This window comes from Micromys minutus (genome assembly GCF_963924665.1).
Source record: "Micromys minutus genome assembly, chromosome: 24".
Taxonomy (NCBI): Eukaryota; Metazoa; Chordata; class Mammalia; order Rodentia; family Muridae; genus Micromys; species Micromys minutus.
In genome coordinates, this window is record NC_137959.1 from 46159035 (window position 1) to 46184099 (window position 25065).

General features: G+C 52.7%; 1 protein-coding gene across 1 annotated transcript in view; it reads left to right on the plus strand.

Annotated features, from left to right (window-relative positions):
* Positions 1-21875, plus strand: part of GALNT2 (polypeptide N-acetylgalactosaminyltransferase 2) — a 105257-nt gene extending 83382 nt beyond the window's left edge. The window contains exons 7-16 of the mRNA XM_080937483.1: positions 5575-5696; positions 7385-7472; positions 9119-9206; positions 9597-9700; positions 11212-11338; positions 13351-13443; positions 13631-13714; positions 14739-14865; positions 17306-17425; positions 19514-21875. Of these exons, the coding sequence (XP_080793609.1) occupies positions 5575-5696; positions 7385-7472; positions 9119-9206; positions 9597-9700; positions 11212-11338; positions 13351-13443; positions 13631-13714; positions 14739-14865; positions 17306-17425; positions 19514-19669 (1109 nt within the window). The 3' untranslated portion in view covers positions 19670-21875. The remainder of the gene's footprint in view (positions 1-5574; positions 5697-7384; positions 7473-9118; positions 9207-9596; positions 9701-11211; positions 11339-13350; positions 13444-13630; positions 13715-14738; positions 14866-17305; positions 17426-19513) is intronic.
* The last annotated feature ends 3190 nt before the right edge of the window (positions 21876-25065 follow it).

Below are 25065 nucleotides of genomic sequence, written 5' to 3' on the forward strand. Positions count from 1 at the left end.
TCAGACATACCCAGATGTCTGTTTCCATGGTGATTCTAAGTCCTGTCAGGTTGACAGTCAAGACCAACCATTACTTGCCAACTTCTTTGTTAGTGCAATACATACTCTTGCTCCAGAGGGAAGGGGAAAAAAAGCTTTATTCTGAATCAAACCCACATGTTGTGGCCTAGAAACACAGAATCAGATTGTTCTGAATGGCCTCTACAGTGGAAGAGAGACCATGAACTAAGCCACAGAATACAAAGTCATAAGTCAGTGCGTAGACAAATATTTTGGTGGGGACATTAATTAGACAAGTCACAGTGGAGAGGAGCCTTTGCTGTGGTATCAGATGCTGTGTATGGCACACTTGGCATTGTGGTTGGTGGACAGCAGTGATCTGCTGAGGATCCGGTGGTCATAGGACGCTTGGTGAGTGGACAGGTCAGTGGGGCCGAGAGCTGGCTCAACAGTTAAAAGAGCACTGGCTGCTCTTCAAGAAGACCCAGGTTCGAGTCCTGTACCCACATGGCAGCTCACAGCTGTCTGTAGCTCCCAGTCTCAGGGGATCCAGCATCTTTTCCTTACCTACTCAGGTAGTAGTCACATGGGGCACAGATATACATGTAGACAAATATGCAGTACACATACAATTAAAATTTAATAAAAACAAGAGAAGGCCAATGGCTTGTGATCTGCAACATTCAAACTTCCCATGAAGTTCTAATCAGTGGGCCAGTCTGCGTGGCTTTCTAAACATGGCTTCTTCAGAGATTCCAGTTTGCATCCACCTTTCCTGGCCCACAGAAACAACTTCAGGGGAATGGCAGGTGTGTGTCTCTGCCTCTACCAGAGCCGCCGGTAGATGCAGGAAGGATAGTGTGTACGTGAGGCCACATTTTCAAAGCACATTTGTATTTACACATTTGGAAAGTTGACTTCTGTCTTCCACTCACGGGCCTGGGAAGGCCCATCATTGTCTTGGCTGCAAAGGTTGAGAGAAAGATTAAAGTCTGGCTGTGTCCATCTTCCGGGCACGCCATAGAACCACAGGTTCAAATTTGGTTGCTCGCTGAAGGAGAGCTGTCCTCTCATGTTGATGGTCTCATCTGTGAGGGAGGCCATGGGGAAAACTGCCTTCCCACCGCAGGTTCTGGAAGCCTCTTGGGTGTGCTGATGTTTCCAGCAGTCACAGAGATGACACTCTTGACCCCTCCCTGTGTGAGGATGACATGGGCCCAGGAGTGGCGTCCATGTCCCTGGTTGGTGCAGACTTTCCTCCGGGTCTCCACATGCAGCTCGTCACAGCAGGAAGGTGCTCTTGCAAGGATCTTTTGTTTTTTTTTTCCCCTCATCTTCCTTTTTTTCCCACTTTATGTGTATGGGTGTGTCTTCCTGAGTTCATATCTGTGTACCGTGTTCAAGCTTGGTGCCTGCAGAGATGTTGTGAACCACCGTGTGGGTGCTGCAAATCAAACCAGGTTCTTTGGGAAAACAGCAGGTGCTCTTAACTGCTGGGCCAATTCTCCAGCCCAGCAAGAGTCTTTTTTTTAATATTTGAGTATTACATGTGTGTATGCATCTGTGGGTAGGCCACATGTGTGCAGGTACCCTTGGAAACCAGAATTGGGCATCAGATCCCTAGGAACTGGAGTTACAGAGGTTGGGTTCTGGGAACCAAACACGGAACCCCTGGAAGAGCAGTGAGTGCTCTTAACCACTGAGCCATCTCTCCAGCCCCCAGGATCTTAAAGAATAAAAATAACAAATAAAAAAATCATTTATTTAACAGTGTGTGCTTTGCACTGTGCTAGACACTAGAAAACTCAAGGAGAAATGTGAGTTGTTATTCCTGCCCCTTGGGTGCTTGCATTTTAATTTTGGAAATAAATACAAACGTGGATCTATCATGCAGACTGCTAGAGGTTGCAGGGCAGCACTTCAGTCATGGAGGGCTCAGAGCACTTTAGTGTCACTCAGGAGGCCCATTGAGTGGCAAAAGGAAAGTGAGACCCCATAGAGAAAGACAGTCCTCAGTTGGGGTTGAAGAATGATCTAAGCAAAAAAGAATCTTAAGAAAGGCAGGGCCAAGGGGTTGTAAGCAACAGAAAGTTCTCTGGGTTCTACCCCGTGCAGTGGCTAAGCCCACTGCTACCCACGCCCAGCCAGCAGCTCAGCACACACAGACCGTGAAGCCTTCCTCACTCTGAACAGGTCTACCGAGGGCTTGTCAGTCCCTCTAGCCGGTAGTGAACCCAAGAGCTTGTGATCCCCAAACAGTTTACCAAATAACTGGTTTCAACTCAGTTTTTACCCCACTCTCCTGTCCGAAAAAGGGAAAAGGCCAACAGGGACTAAGACAAGAGAGCAAAAGTCGGAGGGGGGATTGAGGGAGGAGGGACTGGAGATGCATCTGGTGCTGGTGGACGATAACTGGTGGTTCAGTTGAGCTGGCCAGAACTCAGGACAGCCCGTCCCAGGTTAGCCCCTGTGGTACTCTGACTACGTTGTTCTCTCTTGGGACAAGCCCACACCTCTGCCGTGTAAGGTGTGGTGACTGCAGTAGCCAGATCATGGCCTGTGTGGCCCAGACGTGTGTGACCACCGAGCAGAGTACACAAGGCTCAGATGCATGACCCAGCTGCACATCAGTCTCAAGCGCCACAAGTGAACCGTGGCACAGATGACGGAGAACTAGCGGAGAATATGGTCCCGAGGGGCCGGGTCTGTAGCCAGTCTAAGGAAACGCAGACTCGGCTGTAAGCTTGCTGTTGGTACCATTGTCAGTAAGTCCTGAGAGCCTCCAGTCTCTCCTCCCCTCCCCCTCCCCTGCACTGTTCCCTGCACCGTGGCTGCCACCTTTCATCTATTAAGTTGAAACTCTAATGCACATAATACGAGGTTAGACACCTCTCCTCAGACCCTCAGTTATTTCTTTGGAGAAATTGAGAGTAGAGAGGTGGGCTACGAGACTCTGCCCCCAATCTGCTGCTCCCTTCCACACATTCCCATCTCTGTGGGTGGTGTGTGCTCCCCAGACCAGACACTTCTTTCAGGACTCTGCCTTCAGCTTCTTTATCAGAGTCTTCCTCCCTTGTTATTGAAGGGTGTTTTCTCGGCCTAGGGACTGGACCGAGAGTTTGTCTTTCAGCTCTTTAAAACACTGTTGCAAGGTCTACCTCTGTCTTCCAGTTTTTCCCTTCTCTTTCCGTGTGTGTGTGTGTGTGTGTGTGTGTGTGTGTGTGTGTATGTGTGTGTGTGTGTCCCCATCCGTCTATACACCCATCCATCCATGTCCTCAGAGACTAGATCACCTGATTCCCTAGAGCTAAAGTCACACATGGTTGAAAGCTACCTGGCATGGAGCTAAACCCGTCTTCTGAACAGAGAGTGCTTTAAACCACTGAGCCATTTTTCCAGCTGTTCTTTCGGAACGCAGTCAAAATATGTATTGTTGTCCCTTGCACGTGACAGGTTGTTGGCACCAGCAGCCTTCCTGAGTCTTTATCGATGTCTCTGTAGCCGGATTTGATCCCCAGCCCCCCTTTCCCGTGTTTATTCTCTTCAGGCTTGCCAGAATCCTTTGATACACAAGCCGATGTGTCAGATTCAGGAAACAGTTGGGCACCGTGTCATCAGGGCTGCCCGGTGTCCGCTTCAGCTCTGGCTGCACACAGCCGCCCGTCATCTCAGACACTGGCCTTTTGCTCCTTATATTTTGTTTCTGTTTCTGTTGACCATCCGCAAGCTCCCCGGTCCTCCTTCCAGCTCCACCCTGCCTTGAAGATCACCCGGTAATTTTTCCGTGAGAGATAATTTCACCGTTCAGTTTTGGAATATCCGTTTGACGGTTCTCCACCTGCTCACTCATTAACACCATCATTTCCCATGAGTCCCTGAACATAGTCATGGCCATCTTCAAATCTTCGTCTCTGAGTCTGCTCAGGCTGACTTTCAGTTGGGGATCCCCCCTTGGGTGTGGTCCACATTCTCCTGCTCCTCCTGTCTTCTGTTTCGGTGTGTGACGGACGTTCCGAATGATGCATTGTAGATATTGAGTCATTTCATTTCTTCCCAACAAGTGTTAACCTTTGCTATTCAGGGAAGTGCCGTTACCAGCTGTGTTCTTCCCTCTGAGACGGGAAACCTAGAAGCGGGGAGGGAAGGGCTTGTTTGGCTCATAGCTTAGAGCTTTAGTCTTGGTCCTGTTGCTTGGGCCTGAGGTCAGGTTCAACACCACAGTGTAAGACTGTAATGGGCAGGACTGCTCACCTCATGGTGCTCAGGAAGCAGGGGAGAGACTGGGCTGGGCAGCTGTGACCTTCTACTGACCCCTGTCCTCCATCTGGGCTACCAGCTCTGTCCCCCACAGTGCCACCAAGTTTGAGAAGGGTAGGTTATTCACTGGTAAGACTGGCAGCCTTACTGTCCACTCACATGTCTACACCAACTACTAGGGACCAAGGCTTTAACGTGAGCCTTTGTGCAGGGAGTGTGGGCTTAATGTCTCAGACACTGAAGACTGGGACTTACACACCGTGAAGGCGTTTCTCTGTGCTTTGTCTGCGCAAGTGCGTTTTAGGCAGAACCTTTCTTACAAAACAGTGTCCTGTGATTTCTGTAGGAGGGCAGAGGTGTTTTCTAAACGTTGTTCACTTGGCAAGGCTCAAATCCATTGGAGTAGAGAGCAGCTCCTCTGCTGTGGCCGTCCTTGGGCTGCTCCGCTCCTGTGACCACCTGAGCCAGGGGTTGTTGGCCGCAGGCTTTCCAGACTTATCATCAGATTAGGGCTGCCTTCTTTCCCGTTCCAACCACAGTAGAAGTCCTGCCCTTGATCTGCCGACACCTCAAGCTGAAAGGGCTGCACATCAGAGGGAAGAGAGGGCGAGCCCATGGCCCGTGCGGACCTGGGTCTCACTCACCGTTCCCACTTTCAGGCACTGAATCCCCTCAAGTTTCTTCTTTGACTTCTCGGAAGCCCTTTCAGACAGTTCCTGCTTATGTTCAGCTCCGTAATTCTAGCACTTCCTGAACAAGGGTTCCTGTGGCTTGGAGTTGGAAACTGTTTTTTTGCCCTGATACAGCATACAGCTGATAAGAGTCATTGGAAATCCATTTTTCCTGTATCTAGAGGAACTTAACATCCTTGTCCTTGCTCACTGTAAGGAGCCGCATCCCGTCCAGGTGTAGAGTGCGTAGGCTCAGCACATGGATGATGACATGAAGTACCGTAATGATTGATCACAAGCCGTGAGTGTAGCATGGGACCAAAGATGACCCTGATGCTGCATTACAGCCACACGGGGTTCGACTTGATGCCCTGTTGTCTGAAGACAACGCTGTTGCCATGACAGCAGGCTTCTGAGTCAACATGTGGGCATTTGACAAAGGTGACTTCTAGTAGATGAAGGGAGACAGTAGCCTTAGGAAAGCTATTGAGCTGTTTGAGGTCCTGCTGGGAATCTGCCCAGGGCCTGCTGAGCCATTCACCCACAGCTGCCTTCCAGCTCCTCTGTGACGGGGCACAGGGGCTGCTGGCTGTGCCGGGTTTCTCTCAGGTGGAGCTCTGGCCCCTCATGCACTTTATCTCCACAGGTCTAATGCGCTCTCGGGTCCGGGGTGCCGACGCCGCCCAGGCCAAGGTCCTGACGTTCCTGGACAGTCACTGCGAGTGTAACGAGCGATGGCTAGAGCCGCTCTTGGAGCGGGTTGCTGAGGTGAGCCTGAGTCGTGGGTGTGTGTGTGTGTGTGTCTGTGTGTCTGTGTGTGTGTGTCTGTGTGTGTGTGTGTGTCTGTGTGTCTGTGTGTGTCTGTGTGTGTCTGTGTGTCTGTGTGTGTCTGTGTGTGTCTGTGTGTGCTGCGTACACTGGCTGTGGGTTTTCTGGTCACTAGGAAGGATGTGATGTCCCAGACTTGTTTCACAATGTCCCATGGGTGCAGAACCATCATTGCAACCAAAGAAGACAGGACAGCTTCAATGGAGCTGGCAGAAGCTTGGAGAGAAGAGGTGGCCAGTCATGGGAGACCTGTCACACACACATAAGAGCACGTGCATGTGCAAGTGAGGGAAGATAATGTGGCTAGCAGGATGGTGTGTTAGCAGGAGAGCCACGTCTGAGAGGAGGCCTGGTCAGCTGTGGAGATGCTCCTCTGCCCTGGTTAAGGACAGACTAACCAGCTGCTCTAGGCCTGCAGAGAGGAGCAAGCAAGCTAGCAGAGTGCTCTGGTGGGTCTGTCATGCGACCTTTGCCATGCTCGGGCACATTCTGCCCTCTGGAAGTGTCCTCTGGCACTGGTGTTTAGCCCAGTGGTTTTCGTGCCTTCTGCTTGTCTTCTTGACTTTCTTTCCTTGCTGCTGTGAAAGTGCCTCCTTGGGGACAATGAAGTAAAGGAAAGGAAACTGGACGGGATACTCTGCCTGCCACTGTGGCACATGTAGCAACAGCAAGTCACAAAATACTGAGCGACCAGAAGCTGCTGGAAGTCCACCTCTGCCCTTCACTGGGCTCAGATGGTGCACTAGGTGCTCTCCCTCACCTCGTAAGTGAGGAGACTGGGCTTGAGTGATATCCAGAACCACACAGGAGGCAGTGTTGCCACTGAGCCCTCAGCCGGGCCCCTCTTCCCACACACTTGCCTGTGTACCCGTCTCTGCCACGTGCCCCCATGGCCAGCTGAGGACGGAGGAACCACCGTGGCGGTTCCTAGGATTTCCTTCTCATCATTAGGAAGGTGAAGCAGATTAATCTGGCCTATCCAAGGCCAGCCTGACAGGGACCTTGGGGTGGGCTACGGAGTGATGCTGTTCTCCATGGTCCAAACCTGTTTCCCCGTCAACCTGCAGGCAGGCAGGGTGGGGCTCTGTACTGTCCTTGAAGAGCACGCCCACAAGCCTCTCACGAACAGTCAGCATGAGGCAGAGCTGAGTAGGAAGGTCAGAGAGGTGGAAGGCCTCGTGTTTGCTCTCGCACAGTGGCACTGTGGAAGGTAGCCATGGTTGGTGCAATCAGAGGAGTTGAGTTCGGAAATGAAAACTCCAGTCAGCTGCTGTGGAGGTGATGACAACCCCCTTCCTCTCACGATACCTGTACCCAGAAATCGGTCCTGACTTCATAGTATAGGCATGAGTTCCTTCCCGAGCTTCGCTGGTGACAGACATAAAGTGGCTGAATTTAGTCCTGTGGCACTGAGATCTACAGGGTTGAAATTCAGGACTTGGGGCTACTGCATAACCCAGGTCTGTGGTTGGGAGAAGAGGCAGCAGAAGCGTCCAATCAGCCGTCCCCTCCCATGCCACCATCCTGCATACCTTGGGACAGTGGTGTCTCCCGGAAAGGCCTTTGGGGATGGCAGCTCTTGCTTTGTTTGTCGTAACAAGTATCTTTCCTTCCTTTGTCCCTCTCAGGACAGGACCCGGGTTGTATCCCCCATTATCGATGTCATTAACATGGACAACTTCCAGTACGTGGGCGCCTCTGCTGACCTCAAGGGCGGTAGGTATCAGCCTTGATTGGTCCCCATGCTGGCTTGTTTTGTCTGGCTGGTCCTCTGACCATCGCTGTCCCATGGTCAGCAGTGACAACGCTAGTGGAGCTCACATTGTGGTGCAGGCTCTGGCTGGTACCTCAAAGAAAAGACTGGCCCTGCTTCCTCAGCACCACCACCCCCACTCTCCACCCTACTCTCCTGGAGCTGCTGCTACCAAAGCTAGGGGGATCTGTGATGTTCCTGAGACATCCCATAGAGCCAAGGAATGGCTGCTGGGCCTAGAACCTGCCTCTGTGTCCTCTGCTGGGGCCAGGCTTCCTTTTGTAGCCTTCATGCCCAGCCAGCCTACCAGTTTGCCACCCTGGAGTCCTGCCATCTTTCTGCTGGCCCCTCACCCACCAGGCACCAGTCCCACCTTTGTGCTCAAGCTTGGATGCCGGTCCTCCCTTCCCAGCCACCCAACCACAGCCTGATTCACCACTGGGTGGCCTTCGTGTGGATGGACAGTGTCTTGTAGGGCCACACAACCTCCAGATGTTACCCTCTGGTCCCCCTCCAGGGACCCAAGGGAAATTTGTTCAAGCTTCGCCTTTGCTTCTTAAGAATTGCCGAGGCGCCATTGCTTGCCTGGTGGGAAGGAAACTGAACTATACATAGCTGCAGAGTCCCTTCTACACACAAGACGAAGCAGGTTATACAGCTCCTTAGTCTAGCCCCTAACTCACAAATAGCAAACAGGGTGGCCTGAGGAGCTAAGCAGGCCTAGAACCCCAGACCCTCCTGCCTTAGCAGCTCTCATAAGCACCGCCAGGATTACAGGCCTGTGCCCTGAGACTCAGCGTGTTAGATCTTAGGTCACTGTGGAAGGAGTTTTAAAGTTGGGCCCTGAAAGGTCCTGGTCCAGGCCTGAAGAACCATGGGTCCCACAGAGGCACTAAGTGCTACACTGTGGACCTAGGAGCTACTTGTGATTTCTCTAACTCTGATTCACCCCCAGAATTCCAGAATTGTGTGCACAGCCCTTGTAGGTGCAGTGGCATCACACAGACACCAGTCCTCCTGTTTCACATTTGTTCTTACATTTCAATATTAGAAAGTTCCAGCCCAGCATAGTGGCACATGTGTATAATCCCAGAACTCAGGGGGCTGAGGCAGGAGGACTGCTGCAAGTTCAAGATCAACCTGGGCTATATACCTATCTATACCTTGCGTCAAAATAAAATAGGTTAGAGGGGCAGGAAATCTGGTTCAGAGATTAGGAACATGCACTGTACTTCAGAGAGAGGGGGCCAGAGTGCAGTTCCTAACACTCAAACCAGGCAGCCTGTAGCCCCAGCTCCCAGGGCTCCAGCCCTCTCTTCCGACCCCATAAACACCAGCACTCGTGTGCACATAACCACACCTAGACACCTGTAGTTCAGGGTTTGTAGAGGAAAGCTCGGAGTTCTGTTCACTCTGGAGGGCTGGGAAGATGTGCTCCGTACCCACTGAGCCACCCGCTTCCCCTCCCCCTCCCCATTTCGGTTGGTTGGTTGGTTGGTTGGCAGTGAGTTCTATCCACATGTGGTCATTGTCAAGCCTACTAGGGTGGGACAGCCAGGCAGGCGTGAGCGGCTGTGTCTTCTCATTGCTGTTGTTTTCTGGGCTGCAGGTTTTGACTGGAACTTGGTTTTCAAGTGGGATTACATGACACCAGAGCAGAGGAGGTCCCGGCAGGGGAACCCAGTTGCCCCTATAAAGTAAGTGCAGCATATACAGGAAGTCCTTTTGGGAAAGCCCAGACTCCAGCCTCTGCAGTGTGCCTCCCACCCTCTGGGTTCCCAGCCTTCCCTCCAGGCCAGCATCTGCTGGTCACACTGTGGTGGAATTTAGTCCTTTTCCTCAGTCACTTGCTTACAAGGCATCTCTGCTGGTTCTGTGTCGGCTCCTGTTTATGGTGTAATGTGTGCTGCGGCCTTGAGTGTCACTTCTGCGTTTCTTACATACTTTGTAAGTTGAGGCATGTAAAAGCCAAGGGTCCCACGCAGTGACCAGAGGCCACTGGGGGAATGAAAGACCCCTTAGAGTACAGCAGAGGACAGAGGTCCAGCCTGCGATGTGGTCTGACCTTGCCCTTGCTCCCTTTTCAGGACCCCGATGATCGCTGGCGGCCTCTTTGTGATGGACAAACTGTATTTTGAAGAGCTGGGGAAGTATGACATGATGATGGACGTGTGGGGAGGAGAGAACTTGGGTATGTGCGCCCCGCCCTCGCCCCGCCTTTGCCCCGCCTCCACCATGGTAAAGTGTGAGTGGCAGGGTGTCAGGTCAACATTTAGGGCAACAAACCAGCTCCTGCACACACACACATGCGTGTGCACACACCCGACCACAGGGATGACAGTAAAACCTGTGCCTCCCGTCAGGTCACCTCCTTTGGTCTGGGGGTTCTGAATACATGCCTCCAAAACTGAGAAATTAGCCATTGCCAGGGCGCTGGCTAACTGTGGATTGTGACGAGGTCTGGCAGCTCCCACTTTGACTGACTGTCATACTGAGCGTCGCATGGCTGGGCCCCGATACTTAGACCCTTCACTACTTTTAGGAATAATTCTTTTTTGTTTTTTTAATGACCCATGGAGATCATGTTTGCCCAGGAATGAGACATGGACACTTTACAGATGGCGGTCTGCGTAGGCAGGTGCCCCGAGTGTCTTGCGTGACGGATGAAAAGACTCTGCTTAGCTTGTTCAGTCTTTGTCTCTCGTTTTACTTGCCGCCTTTGATTTCAAGTGCTTGTCATTCAGAGCTGACTCCCCTCACTTGCAAGAGTTTAGTTTCCTTCGTCCTTACGCAGGTGTGCGCTGGGAGGAGAGGGGGGCCAGGACAAGGAGGGAGAGCCACAGCACTGTCACTTTGAGTGGGTCTCCTTGTGACAGAGACTTTGATAGCTTCTATTGACTTAAAAGAGCAGCTTCAGCTAGCCTGCCGTTCGAATGTGTCCTTTGAAGTTGAAGTTGGCGGAGATGTTTCATCTGGTAGGACATCTCTGCCCAGCATGATGAAAGCCGCTTCCAGCTCTGGCTCCACGGGGACAAGGGAGGGGCGGAGAGGCCGTCTCCTTTCCATGCTCAGTGCGGTGGTGGGCTTGGGTGAACTTTTGTGAGCAAGAAAGGACCCTGAGCCTCGTGCACTCTTGAGTTCCAGCAGCTGGAACCACCCCATGGGCTCAGGAGGCCACATCTCAGGGACCCGAGAGCACAGAGTGACAGACATAGCCGGCCTCACGTGTCTTGCTAAGTTTAGGGCAGGTGACTGTCCCTGGTCACTACCTGGGAACTTGGTTGACATTATGATCCATAAGAGAAATAGGCAGGGACTCTTTTTTTTCCTGGGAAGGAAAGCCCAGTGCATCCTGGTACCTGGTCCGTTTACAGTGAGTGTGGAGGGACGCGGTCTGCAAGCATCCCCAGCTGACAGCTGTGGTGCTGCTGGGTGTGTGCAGTCCTAGTCTGCTTCCAGGCCAAGAGCCATCATTGGGAGACCTCTTGTCCACAGTGCTTTCCATGCGTTTAGTCTTGGGTGTGCCACAGAAGTGGCCTGTCCAGGACACCTCCAGTGTCTCCTCTATAAAAGCTCCAGATCCTGCTCTGGAGAAGCGGCCCCTCGTGGGTTTCCCTTGGCGGTTGAAAGTAAGGCTTGGTAGGTGGCTGACCATGGGGACAGCAGCCATGAATCTGATGGTTGCCCTTCCCTTCCTATCAGAGATCTCATTCCGAGTGTGGCAGTGCGGCGGCAGCCTGGAGATCATCCCATGCAGCCGTGTGGGACACGTGTTCCGGAAGCAGCACCCCTACACATTCCCCGGTGGCAGTGGCACCGTCTTTGCCCGGTAAGACCAGCAAACATGATAGGCATGAGCCCTGAGCCGAGGAGAGGGGCAGTGTCCAGCGTGCAAGATGGGATTCCAATGGGAGAAGCTGACTAGTGTGCATGGAGGTCTCAGAAGACATCGTGGAGGAGACGTGACGCCAGGGGAGGGTGATAGCTGGAGTTATCCTAACTGGGACGTCAGGGAGACTACCAAACACCTCAAAGAGAGAGCCTGGTTTTGTGCTCTGTCACACTCACGGTGCTAAGACGAACAGGTTGGGTTCGCCCGTCACATAAGGCAGTGAACAGTGTCACTGCTGAGTCACTGTAAAGAACGGCAGTGTTGGCTAACTGTCCGGGTGCTGACACATCTGGGACCAAGGTGTCAGCCCCTGCCAGGGGCAGTCCTGATGCCCCACACAGTGAAAGGTAAGAAGTGAGGAAGAGACACAGAGGAACAGTTCCAGTGTAGTGACAAAAAGCCCCATGGCCCAGCCATTGCCACTCCTTGTCCTTTGATGCAACTCAATTTGAGCCTGAGTTCTGGAGGAGCAGCCATTGAAACCACATCGGAAGGCAGGTCACACTGCACGCCAGCCAGAAGACATCGAGGCTCATAACTGATCACCAGTCGGCAGTAGATGTTAGGAAACAAAGGAAAACTGAAAAGCTGCTTGGTCCAACCAGGTTTTTCCTGGGAATTTCTTCCAGTCCTGACTCTGGCACACACCTTTACTCCCTGTGCTCGGGAGGCAGAAGCAGGTGGCTGTCAGTGAGGCCCTGTGAACGAGACCTCACGGGCCAGACAGCAAAACCTATAAGCTGGACAAAATGCTTCCAGTGCTCGCCTCCGCACCATGGGGATGAGAACTTGGGCTAACTGGTTGGGGGAGATGGGGAGACAAGTTTGGCAGGCTCTGGGGTGAGCTCAGCCTGTCTGGGAGGCTACATCTGTGGTCACTTGACTGTTTCTGGACCTGTTTGGACAGAAGCAGATGGTAGTGTCACATTAAAAGGCTGTTTACTACACGGCTGGGACGGCCTCGGGGGTACCGCTCCAGCCCCCACGCCCCAGTAATGTGGCCATATTTCAGCTCTGCCTAGGGAGGTGTGCAGTGGTCAGGCCAGAGCTTTCTGGACTTCATCAGTATGTTCCTCACAGACGCACTTGAACCTAGAGGTCTGTGTCAGTTGTGGGAGCTTCTCAGTGCACGTGTGCGTGTGCACCACAGCCACCCCTCAGGGCACTAGTCTTTCCTTTATAAAAACTGAAATAAGGACATTTTCACACATATGTCATTCCTGGTTATCAACCCTGAGGTAAATTCTGGGGTTGGCACCAGGAGTCCAAGGATGAGCACATTTACAATATCTTGTCTCGGTGGCAACAGGCTGCCCTTCCCCCATTCAGGGACAACAGGAATATTTGTCACTTTATGGGAAAGATGGAGGCCCCAGGTGGAAATGGATTTAGTAATTACAGCTCAGACAGTGTGACAGGTTCAGCATTTAAAAGTCCTTACTGCAGAGAAAATGACTCGCCCACAGGTGACCACTCCTGCAGTGTTCATCTTGGAAGAGCACAGTAGGCCATGTCTCCCCTCACCCGAGCAGAGGGTCTACGGCTATCTGTGCTTGCTGTGGCCCTTCCTGTCATGGAACAAGGACAGCAGGTGTCCCCAGCCCTGGGAAGATGCTCCTACTTCTTTATGCTGTCACCTCAGAGAAGGCGCAGAATGAGTTAGGGGAACCTACTTCACGGTCCAAGCCTGCCACACCCACTCTTGCTGTGGAGGGCCGGGGTAGCCAGAGTTTCATTCGAGGTCTCCACTAGAGGCTCCTTCTCTGAGGCGCAGCAGGGACGTCTCGTCAGTGTGCCTGTGCCATCCTGCTCTGACCCTGAGGTAGCTGCAGCTGCACCGTGCCGCTCTGGGGCACCGTCCTTACTCACGCTCCGGCAGACCTACAGGGACAGGCGGCCCTGGGGAAAGGATAGTAGTCACAGCTTGAGATGGTTTCCTTTGTTTTCAGGAACACACGCCGGGCAGCTGAGGTCTGGATGGATGAATACAAACATTTCTACTATGCAGCGGTGCCTTCTGCACGCAACGTGCCCTATGGGAAGTGAGTGCAGCTGCCCACCCTTCTCCTGGGGACCCTGGGAGAGGTGGGGACCCTGGCAGTGTTAACAGGGGCCTTCACTCTGTGCCAGCATGTCCCAGGCACCTGAGGCTGGCCAGTACATGCCTTACCATCTAGGCCACCTTATTCTCCCAGCATTCAGAAATGAATGTTTCTTACTTTCTTCCAGTATCCAGAGCAGGCTGGAGCTCAGGAAAAAGCTGGGCTGCAAGCCCTTTAAGTGGTACCTGGACAACGTCTACCCCGAGCTGAGGTGAGTCCTGGGGCTTCAGTGCACTTTGTGATCTCTGCAGCTGCAGAGGCTTCATGCTTGCTGGGAGCTGGCTGCCAGGTAGAGCACATGGCCCCGCCCCACTGGTTACCCTTGCTCTGTGTGAGCATGGGAGAATCCCGAAGCACCCCTGATTTGATTTGTCCCTTATTAAGGAGTGGACTAGTGAGGCAGTGGCTGTCTCCCCATGAGCACACTCCTCTTCCACAGTTCCTTTCAGGTGTTCCTGCCTTCTTAGTGTGGAGTAGCATTTAATAGTGATGGGTGTCCCAGCTCCTACTGCAGGGTGAGTGACAGCCTCTGCTGCCACAACACCGCTCTCCCTGTAAGCTGGCAGGAGCTCTGGATCCTCAGGGCACCAATGGCTCCAGTAGAGGACCAGTGGGCCTCTGGCCACAGGTGCTGCCAGATCCTTCTCTTCCTGAAGGACCTGCCCACTTCATTTTCACACAGAACCCATTGAGGGTTAGAGCATGGCCTTTAATCAGGAGACCACAGCGAGTGCCTCTCAAAGGTGAGGCCAAGCTCCCGTCTCCTTCCTAAACACACAGCGCCCCATTCACTCCCTCCATGTACCTTGGACCATGTAACAGATACCACAGGCTGTGCCCTAACGAGCAAGGCCTCGTCACATAATGTGAAGAGCCGGATGTGACCGCGGTGAGTGGTCTAAGGGACAGCCAACAAGCCAACTTGTTAGTAACTCCCTTACCAGAACATGAGGAAACATCTTCCATCTACCATTGTGGTTTTGAGATGGAGAAGCAGGTTCACTCTGTAGCCCAAGCTGGCCTCCAACTCTCACAGAAATCCTCTCTCAGCCTTCTGTATGCTGGGATTACAGGCATGCGCCTTCATGCCTGGCCCACCAGAGGCTGGGGCCGCATCATGTCAGGGTGACGTGAAGCTGTCCTCTTGTTTCTGCTAAGTTGAGGCCATGTGCAGAGGCCATTTGAACAGGAAGCACAGGGCTGTGGAGGTGGCTCTTACAGTGAATGCCTTTCAGGGTTCCAGACCACCAGGACATAGCTTTTGGGGCCTTACAGCAGGGAACCAACTGCCTGGACACCTTGGGACACTTTGCAGATGGAGTCGTTGGAATTTATGAGTGTCACAACGCTGGGGGAAACCAGGTAGGTGGAGATCATACCTGCCTGCAGCCCCGCCAGCAGCCTCAGAACCAGCTGGGAGGTTGCAGGTATTGAATGGTGCTTTGCTGAGGCAGCTCCGCATCCCTGCTGAATTCACTACTGTGTACTGGACCTGCATCTGCACCCGTGTTTGTCCCTAGTGGGTCCCTGCTTAGCATGTGCTCAGCTTCAGATTTCTCAGGTCAAGGGTCAGTGCCAGATGGTGAAGACCAGCAGGTGTTGGGTTCTGGTCCTTGGCAGGCTTGGTGATTGTCAGCTTACCAGTCAACCTGGGGTGCTTTACCTCACAGGCCAGCTGGGGCCCCTGAGCCCCTCCTCAGTGCTAGAAAGTTGTAGAACTACAGCGAGCCGGCGCCTGTGCACCCTTCCTGATTTAAGGGGCACAGTGCAGGCAGCACGGATGAGCGCCGGTACCTGGCTTCCAGCGGAGCCTCAGCAGCACCCGGGAAATGAAGGAAGGGTGGCTGCTCATAAAAGCATGTCTTAGCTATTTCACAGACTCAGGTTGCTGAAGGACCAGCACAAGGTGGCCAGCTCTGCTGTGTGCATAGCCAAATCAGATTTTTTGGAGTTTGGTGTCTTACTCATCTTAAAATGATGATGTTTATAATATCCACATGTGACCTTCCTGGCCAGCCATGGCCCTCCAGAGTTCTGGACTTCACATCCCAGAGCTGCCAGGGATGCTCAGGTGCATCTCCACCTGGAAGGAAGCACGGGACAGAGCAGACAGACAGTATATAAGCTGCCCAGCCGTCACTGTGCTGACAGACCAGCTTCAGAGAGAAGGATCATCACAGCATGGGAGTATGAGGAAGCCAGCCACCTTGTGTCCACAATCTGGAAGCAGACAGTGGACAGAAAGTGAGGCTGTCTTCAGAAGGGCCTACCCCAGTGACTCAGAGTGCAGGGATCTTCTGTGAGTAATTTCCTGTTATGTGCAGCGACACAGGAAACATCCCATTCCAAGGCAGGGATAGAGACAGCAAAGAAAGATGGATGGGACAATCCTACCTACAGGCTCACTGGATCCTCTTTCTCCAACCTCTCTGCCCCCCTCGTTTGCCCCCCTCTCAGTACTTCTACCCTCCCAGCCCCCCCCCCCCACACACACACAGAGACCTCACGTCCCAGTGGCAGCCCTGAAAAGTGAGTTCTGTCTCTTGGGTCAGTGTCTTGCTGTCAGCAGACTACCTGCTCATAGATAGCAAAGCTTCCCTGGCTCATCACCTCTGGCCCTGTGGTGATCTTTGTAGCCCTCACAGATACCTTCATGCATCTTCGGTTTTCCCTTCTGAAGGACACAGATGTCAGTGGAACCAGAGACGAGACAAGCAGCCCCAGGTCCTGGGCAGCTCAGTATCCCAGTGGGATGCTGGGCTTCACTGGGTCCTCCATTTCTGGATCCTAGAGGTCCTGTGCGAGTGGCTGTATCCTTAAGGATCAGGTTCTTAAGTGACTTTAGGAAGTCCTGCCGTCAGTCCATACATGGGACCTTCTACCCAGCCACTGCAGCTCATAACGATGTCACTCCCTCTCTGTCCCCAGTCTTCCAAATGATCTAGTGTGGTATTTAGAGAGACAGTTGACAGCCCTGTCCTCTGTGTCCACATACATGCATGTACATGTGTTTGGATTGCTAAAAGCACAAGCTAGAATATTTAAATGCATATTCTGACCCAATTTTCTTGACTGCAAAGCGCGCACACACACACAGCTCTTGTGCAAAGGCTTGAGATAGTTGAGCACATGGCCAGCATCCTGTTACGAGGAGCCGTGCTGTGCGCTGATGTGTAGACTGTTCCTGCAGAGTTAGTTGTAAGTACCAGCAGCAGGCTCCCAACTTCAGCCATGTAGATATTTGCTGAAAGCTACAATGTGTCACTTAAGGAGTTTTCACAGATTCAACCTACATTCACGAATCTGTTTCCAAAGCAGAATCATTCCAAAATGATGTGGGAGGACTTGTGGGTTAGATCCAGAGGACGATGAGATCTCCACTTTGCACTTTGAGCTAAAATGCTTAACACACTCAGCTGTCACTGTGCTAGTCATGATGCAGCTCATTTCGGTCACTGTATTAACTTTTCTTGCTGCTCTGACCAAATTCTTGTCAGAAATAACTTGAGGGCGCATTTATCTTGGCTCCTGGATTCAGAGTGCGGACAGTCCATCGTAACTAGACTTTCTAGCCAGAGCGGCCTGCGGCTGAGGCAGCAGGAGTGCACACTTCCCCGGCCTCCCAGGACAGACTGCCCACCCAACAACGGCCACCAAGGCCAGCCCTGCAGCCAGGTGTAGCTTTGTCCCTTAGCTGAGAGTGTGCAGCTGGCTCTGAGTTACCTACCCCTGGGGTCCCGAGTCAAGTTTCCCACATTTCTGCAGCTTGCCTTGAGATGTACCTCTGACTTGTCTCTCCCAGGAATGGGCCTTGACAAAGGAGAAATCGGTGAAGCACATGGACCTGTGCCTTACTGTGGTGGACCGTTCGCCTGGGTCACTCATCAGGTTGCAGGGCTGCCGGGAGAACGACAGCAGACAGGTGCGTCCCAGGCTTTCGTGTGTTCCTCTCACAGTCCGGTTGCTGCCGTTTGTTCTCTGGAGGTCTCATTCCACATCATCCCAGTGTCCTCTCCTTCCCGATGCCACAGGATGTTCTATTTGAAATTACGTAATTGCTTGTTTCTCCTGCATTAACTTTACAAAAACTTACCACGGTTTAGGAGACAAGCCTGCGTGAGTACATAGACTCAGCTGCAGCGTAACCACATTCTACTGAGAGTGAACTCCGAGCTTTGACTGATCTCCCATGGCTAGCAGTTGTGTCGTGTGATGTTTTCCTGAGCTGCAGGGCCTCCCCCAGCTCCCTGTCAGTCCTCCATCATAAAGGGAGAAGGCTGCAGTGGCTGAGTGTGGCTGAGTGTGGCTGCAGTGGCTGAGTGTGGCTGAGCACTAGGGGGTTGCAGGCGGGGCACTTGCCTTACTCTGAGCTTAGGGTGAGATCAGAATCTTCGCCCTGGTGACAGTTGAGGAGCCTCTCTGTATATTGCTTCTTCCATGGACCAGAGCCTATTACAAGCCTCGGAAGCTGGTTCTGGCTGGCTTCTGGGGACTTTGGACAAACCACCTTTCTGAGCCCCGTGGTGGCAACTGCAGTGCAGACATTAACAGTGCCTTCTAATCTTCCCACAGTCCCTCCCCAAAAGACAAATGTAGAGGGTAACTGAGGCACAAGGGTCACCAGAGCCACAGCTCAGAAGCCCAGGTTCTCTGCCCGCCCCCATCCAGCAGTTGGTGGTGTGCAGCCGCAGTCAGCAACCAGTTCCTGTTTAGATCCCACATATCAGAGAAATGCTTGCAAAAGGTCCTACCTCCCCAGTCCATCCCCAAATCCCTGCTCCCAGCCCACCCTGTGTTCACCCTCTAAGCAGTCATCTGTTATTAACGTGAGTCAGACGCTATAGAGAAAGATTGTAAATGTTGAACCAGGGAAGGCCACTGTCCCCTGGACCCGCCTAGAACACAGCCAGGCGTTTCGGCCATGACAGTGGTAAAGTGAGACTTTTATCTGGTCTGTTAACCTTTAGGAGGGAGGAGGCCATAGGAACACCTGCCCAGTGTTGTCTGTGGGACATAGCTGAGCTTCTAAGACAGGGGAGGCTGTACTTGGTCCTGTGCAATGAGAACAGCCTCCACCTGTGGGGATGTGGGAGCGCTGCTCCATTAAACACACCACCTTCCAAGGACAGCTGTGACTTCTGTTCTCTTAGCACCCTCTGTCTAATGGATGCTTCAACACATGACAGACAGCCCCTCCCCCTGGGGGCCAGAATCCCAGTATGTTCTCTCCACAACTTTGTCTTGCTCTAGGCATGCTTTCCATGACAATGAAGGGGACAGGAAGGGAGGGAGGTGGTGTAGGTGGTAGAGCCCTCTCAGGGTGACCACCCCTGACTTCCACATCTGGCATCTGATAAGCAGGTGGGAAACATCTCAACTGAAAGGGCCGCTCACACACCCCGCTGCGCTTTCAGTGGGTCAGCCTCACACTTCGGGTCCCGCATTGCTGCCCTATGGCCTGCCATTGAGAGGCAGCTCGTTGGCCTGTCTCTGTGGCACTGCACTGTCTGTCCAGTGAGAACACGGAGCTCCAGGCACGTGTGTGTGTGCATTTGCATGGTCAAAAGGGGAGAGGCGGCAAGAGTGAGGAAATCTAAATGCTCCATGTGAGAGGGGTTTTTAGAAATACTTAATCCAAGGAACATTACTGCTTATATAAAGCATTAATTAGAGCCACAGACCTTGGTAATGAAAGAGGAGCTGTGGGAGAAAAAGGAAGTTGCATATGATTTAAAAAACAAAAGCATAAATGTCTGGGATGTTTATATTACAACAGGGTCAGGGCGCCTCAACCTTCTTGAGTCTGTTAGGCCCTTGTGCATAGCAGAGTGGCTCGGTGCACTTGCTGGTTACAGTCGGTCAAGTGTGCTGGCATTACTAGGGGCACCATGGTGTAGCATGCGTGTGAGGCACAGGGGCAGTGGGGACTCAGGAGCGGAGAAAGAATGTGGGATTAGCGGGTGTGTGCTGCCTTTAAACTCCTCCCTCTGCTGTGTCCTCTCTGTTGTAGAAATGGGAGCAGATCGAAGGCAACTCCAAACTGCGACACGTGGGCAGCAACCTGTGCCTGGACAGCCGTACTGCCAAGAGCGGAGGCCTGAGCGTGGAGGTGTGTGGCCCGGCCCTGTCGCAACAGTGGAAATTCTCACTCAACCTGCAGCAATAAGAGGCCCCAAGGGCCCGCCGTCCACCCGCACACACTGGCCCAGTTTGGTGATCACATAATTATGTTTCTGAAACTTTCCGCAAAACTATATACCTCAGTGTTCCATCATGGTCTGAAAGTCTTAAGTCTCCAGCGAGGCACGAGCCGGGCTGACAGCTGCGCAGAAGAGATGAGCCCCTGGGGCTCAGGACGGAGGGTTCCTCCCAAGGCTGGCACCCTCCGCCTCCCACCCCAGCAGAGGAACAGCCCAGTGCTGGCCGGAACAGGTGGACAAGCAGCAATCATGTTTATAGTGAGGACAGAGGGAGCAGGGGCAAGCGCCCACACAGCGAGAACTCACCCATCTCCATTTTGATTTTCTGTTTTTTTTAACCTATTCAAAATCATGTGTGTGAATCAGGCATGGTGGCCAGTGCCTGTAATCCCATCGCTCAGGTGGCTGAGGCAGGCAAGACCCTGTCTAAGGAAAAACAAAATGATTTCCACAAAGCTGTCCTTTCCCTGCAGATTTCCTTGTCTTTCCCCTGCCCCTGGGCTCAACTGACCCCCAGCCATGTGGACACACTTGCTGTGTCTGAGCGTGAACTTTCCTATGGTGGGACACTAAATAGAGATACATACACAGAGAACCACGGTCCGTTCCCTACGCTTTCCCTACGTCACCCCGCGAACCCCACAGCGCAGAGGGGCCTGCACTTCCAGAGCAAAGAGGCATCTCTGCCCCTGGAGCCTCACCAGCTTCTTCCACTTGGGGGCGTCCCCAAACCACCGGCCCCGCCCACCAATGTTTCACTTCGGTGAGGGGATTGCAGCCAGGTTAGAAAGTCCGCTTTGTGCCCATTGTCATCCGTAAAACTAAATAGGTCACCTCTTTTGGCAAGTATTGCTTTGGGTTTTCTTTTTAAATTAGATTTTTCTTTAGGAAAACTCAACCCCACAGCTTCTGACTAATGTGAGCCAGCAGGACCCTACTGCCTTGTGACAGAACCAGGGACACTGGACAGCTGTCACATGCTATCCCTAGGCTCATAGTGGTTTGAGACCCTGTATGTTGGGTCTTTGGTACTAACCAAGCTACCGGCAGGGCACAGAAGAGCAGCCCTTCAGCCTGTGGGTGGACCCCAAGTGTTTGTAGCCCTGGTGTGGGCAACACCCCCGGGTATATCCACAGGCTACGGCAGGAATTATGGGTAGAATTTAGACCACAAAGACCTGTGCGCTCACATCAGGGGCCTAGGCATGTGTCAGCCACAGAGGTGACCTGGATGCAGGGAAAGTGACACCTGGTGGGGCTGCAAGCATCATACGTGCTTATCTCAGGTGTCCCAGAGATCTTGGGGACCAGAGTTTCAGGTGGTCAGAGGGCCTGCAGGTGAGTGCCCTGCATCCCACCTGCTCCAAACGGAGGGCATGGCTGGTTTCTTCTACTTGAGGAGCTCCATGTGTGTACATGACCACAGACCCTCTGCTAAGGCCTGGCCAGGTGCTGACCCTCTGTCTCTTTATCCCTGCCAAGCAACCAACAAAAGATACATTGTAACAGACAGGGTGCCCACGTGTCTAATTAAGTCCATACATGTCCACCTTCCAAGGCAGGCTCTGAGGACTGTCACTTACAGGTACAGGTGCAGAGCTGTCACGGGCGAGGCAGGGGTTTGCTGGAGCCCAGTCCAAGCATGACATCCCCTGCTAACCTGACACCTGCACTGCTATCGGTGACAGCACAGACGGGAGACAACATGGGCTGTCCCAACCACACGTGCACCCCACCCCACCCTGTGGCCTCATCACCTTTGTACCATCTGATTGTCTGGCCACCAGGGTGCCAACTCAACCCAGCTCCGAGAAGGAGGGGTCTGGGCAAGGCCCATGGGTGAGCCATGTTTACATGACAGTGTGCCAAAGTGACTCGCCAGCTTCTGTTTTGTAGTCATCTGGGCTACCCCACCCCCACTCCTGTTTTTAAAACTAAAACCTCCCAGGAGCCCTGGGCGCGCACAGGCAAAGGTGGCTGTCTTCTGTGGTGGTCCTTGAGTCTCCGTGAAGCTGAAAATGATGGTGTCTGTGAGTACGTTTTGCAAATTCAAAATATAGTTTGGTAATTTTTTTTCCAGTTGATTTTTAAAAAAAAAACTGCTGTACAGAGCTTGTACTTTGTCCATTTTATAGATGGAAACCATCCTTGAAATTGTTTAACTTAAATAAAGAGAAGATACTTTATAGATAATGCTCGGCTGCCTCTCGGGCTCTGCAAGGTGTGGGACCAGGCAGAGGGCTGGAATCGAGGTCTTGCTTCTGCCCGCACTGACATTTGTCATTGCTCCCTTAAAACACATCTCTAGGGCTGTGCCTCCTGGCTCTGATGTATTCATGACAGTAGTCTGCTGTGTGGATCACACCCGGCCCGCCCCTGAAATGTTCTCCAACTGTCTAAACTTGTGCAACCTGCTTCCTGTAGTCTGCCCTGAACACTTGGCCCAAACTCTCTAGGTACTGAATTTCTTATACGTAAGTATTTTAAACTCACGGTCCTGCTCAGCAGTCATCTGGGGCTCCCCTACTCCTCCTGGTCTTGTACATGTCTACCACACCTTCATGTGACTGGCAACGTATCCAGAGAAGTAAGACAGTGAAGGGACTGGCCAGGAAATGCCTGAGCCTTCTCAGACCACACTGCATTCACATGAAACACCAAAAGTTTGGCTCCGTGGCCGTCTGAGAGACAAAGGCAGTAACTTATAACTTGGCAATGCCCTGGGACCTTAGAGTATCCATTCCCCTGACTGTTAGAGCCAGCTGCTGTGTTGAGCTTTGTGTATGGCTACTCTTCGGGTATTTCAGTGAGGCCCAGAAAGGCATTGACCTCAGCGATCATGGGAGGAGTTATTGGCTTGCCAAAGGACGTCCCAGAAAGCCCCGTTACCCTTGAGCTGGATGGAGAGTTCTCTTGGGAGCAGACCACCTGCAAGTAAGTAGTTGAAATACACGTGCTTACTATCTCCTAACCAGAAACCCGAGGCAGGATGCTGAACAGCTCGGTGCTGAGCTAGCTGCCTGCTCCCAAGTCCCAACGCCTCCAGTCATAGGTCATGCTGCTCCTAGATGGCCCCCTGCCTAGAGGCTGGATGTGGGTCTCAGGAGTTTGGGGAGCAGATGGGCAACTACCCTGGAGTGTCCTTGTCAGGGGCTAGAAAAGAATACCCTGTTAGAAGGGTTCGGGCCATCCTAGGATGGATGGAACAGTGGTTATTGGTTTTGAGGGTTTGGCTCCTGCCTACTAGCCCCTTCTTCCCCTGCCCTTGGCGTCTCTGGTGCCTTCTCAGGAGGATCTCAAATAAAAATACATTGCAGCAGACCACAAAGAAGCCAGTCCTACCAAAGACACAGCGGCCCGCTTATTATCAGCACACTGGGTAACCCTGTTGTCTCATTGCCACTGTGACTCCAAAGCCACAGTGAACGCAGAGGGAATGGAAATCCGTAATAATGGGTGGAATGGAACTAGCCGATTTTTAAAAAGACAAAACTGTGCAAGCTTCAGTCATAAAACAAAATAGTTTCAGGACGAGGTCATGAGAAGGAAAGAAAAGCTTCAAGGTTGTCAGAAGCATGTCCCGTGTGGGTGGGTGAGTTCTCTGAGCCTCAGCACCCTCGTGAGCGCCCCCGTGTGGCTGACGGGACACTTGCATCTCAGCAATTCTGTTGGAGACTGAATTCCCATACCTTTCAGAGAAGGGCTTAATTTTAGATACTCTCTTGCCTGGGTACAAGATCGCTAAATGTGCCGAGCAGGAACTGGCCTGAGAGGGACAGATGAGGTGGGAATAACTGTCCTCCATATGATGGTACCATCTAGTCATCCAGTGGCTCTGACAACAGAGAGGTGACCTCAGGAGCTGGAACTCCCCATCGTGCTCTCTGGCCCCTGGTTTCCAGGCCTGTGGACATAGCTGAACCCTGTCCCAGGGCTCTGGCCTGCAAACAGCCCGGGTCTTCATCGCCACAGTCTGAGAAACCGCCTGTATATAAATAACTGTTGGTCTGTCTGTGGATCCCTGGCACCAGTGAGTGTCCAGCTAGTGGTTTTATCAGCGCCACCTGCAGGTGCTGCGGGCAGGCGGGCGGCTGAGCCGAGCCAGGAAGAGGTTTAAAGACTCCTCCGCCAGTCTCCTAACACAGATAACGCCTAGAGCACAGGGCCGAGGGCCTGGATTATAGCTAGTCGTCTTCTCCCCACCTTGGAACTGTATAAAAAGTGAGGTGGGTGAGAGAAAGACCAAGACCTCAGAATAAAGAAAAGAGAGGCCGTATAAGAGCGACCCTTGGCTATGTGGCAGGATGTATGGAGGGGTTTTCATATAGTGGGGTAGTCTACCCTGGGCCTAACTCCAGCCATGGATGCGGCAGGTACCTGCTGTCTCCCCGAGTTCCATCCACGTCCAGTAAGAGGACGTAGGAGAGAGGGGGTCACTATACTGTCGCGTGTCTCCAGGGTACCTACCACACAGGAACAAAGGGAAGCTTGAGAGGCAGGAGTGGGTGGAGGCTGCCGAGGACTGGCTCTCCCTGGGGTATAGTCTACCTCTTAAGTTTCACAGCCTATGGAGTTTTTCCCATTCTGGCACTGGGCAGGCTCGAGCAAGCCAGCCGGGAGCCTGGTTGATTCGCACAGGCGGAGTGAGGCACCAGCGCTGAGACTGAGCCTATCCCGGGTCAGGGAGGACTCAATGAAGTGACCTGTGTGACAAGAGGTGGTGGGAAGAGGGCAGTCCTCCAGGAGAGTCCGGGGCAAGCAGTCCCTTTGTAGCAGCTCTCAAGGCTGAAGAGAGTATTAGAGAAAGCTTGGGGATTCTGAGGAGAAAGTGGGGACCTGAAGATGCCTCAGTCAGTTTGGGCTTGCACACTAGACCTCTTTGCATACTAGACTTGCCCCTTGCACACGAGACCCACCCCTTGCACACTAAACTCACCCCTTAGGGCCAGTCTACAGTTGCAAGAGAAGCATCATGGGAGAGGTAACTGAGGAGGGCATTGTGACCCTGTGTTACACCTAATAGCTCTCCAGGGAGCCAAGACAGGACTGTGACCCCCATGAACTTCCCACCAGAGACATTGAATCGCTACTGAATATTCTCGTAAACAAATTGGACAACTTTGCAGCTTTTGACCAATGCACAGGCCACATACAGAGACAGAGGCTCCAGAGGTGTAAGGACAGGCAGAAACATTGCTAAATGCAAAATCAAGTTTGCTACACAATCAGAAGACCGAAAACTAGCAGTCAGCCCAGGAGGTAAAAACATGCCAGGCATCCTTGCAGCCCTAGGTGGCAGGGACCTCCAGAAGGCCAGCTCATAAGAACCAGGCCCATGGACGAGTCTGCCAAGATACCAGAC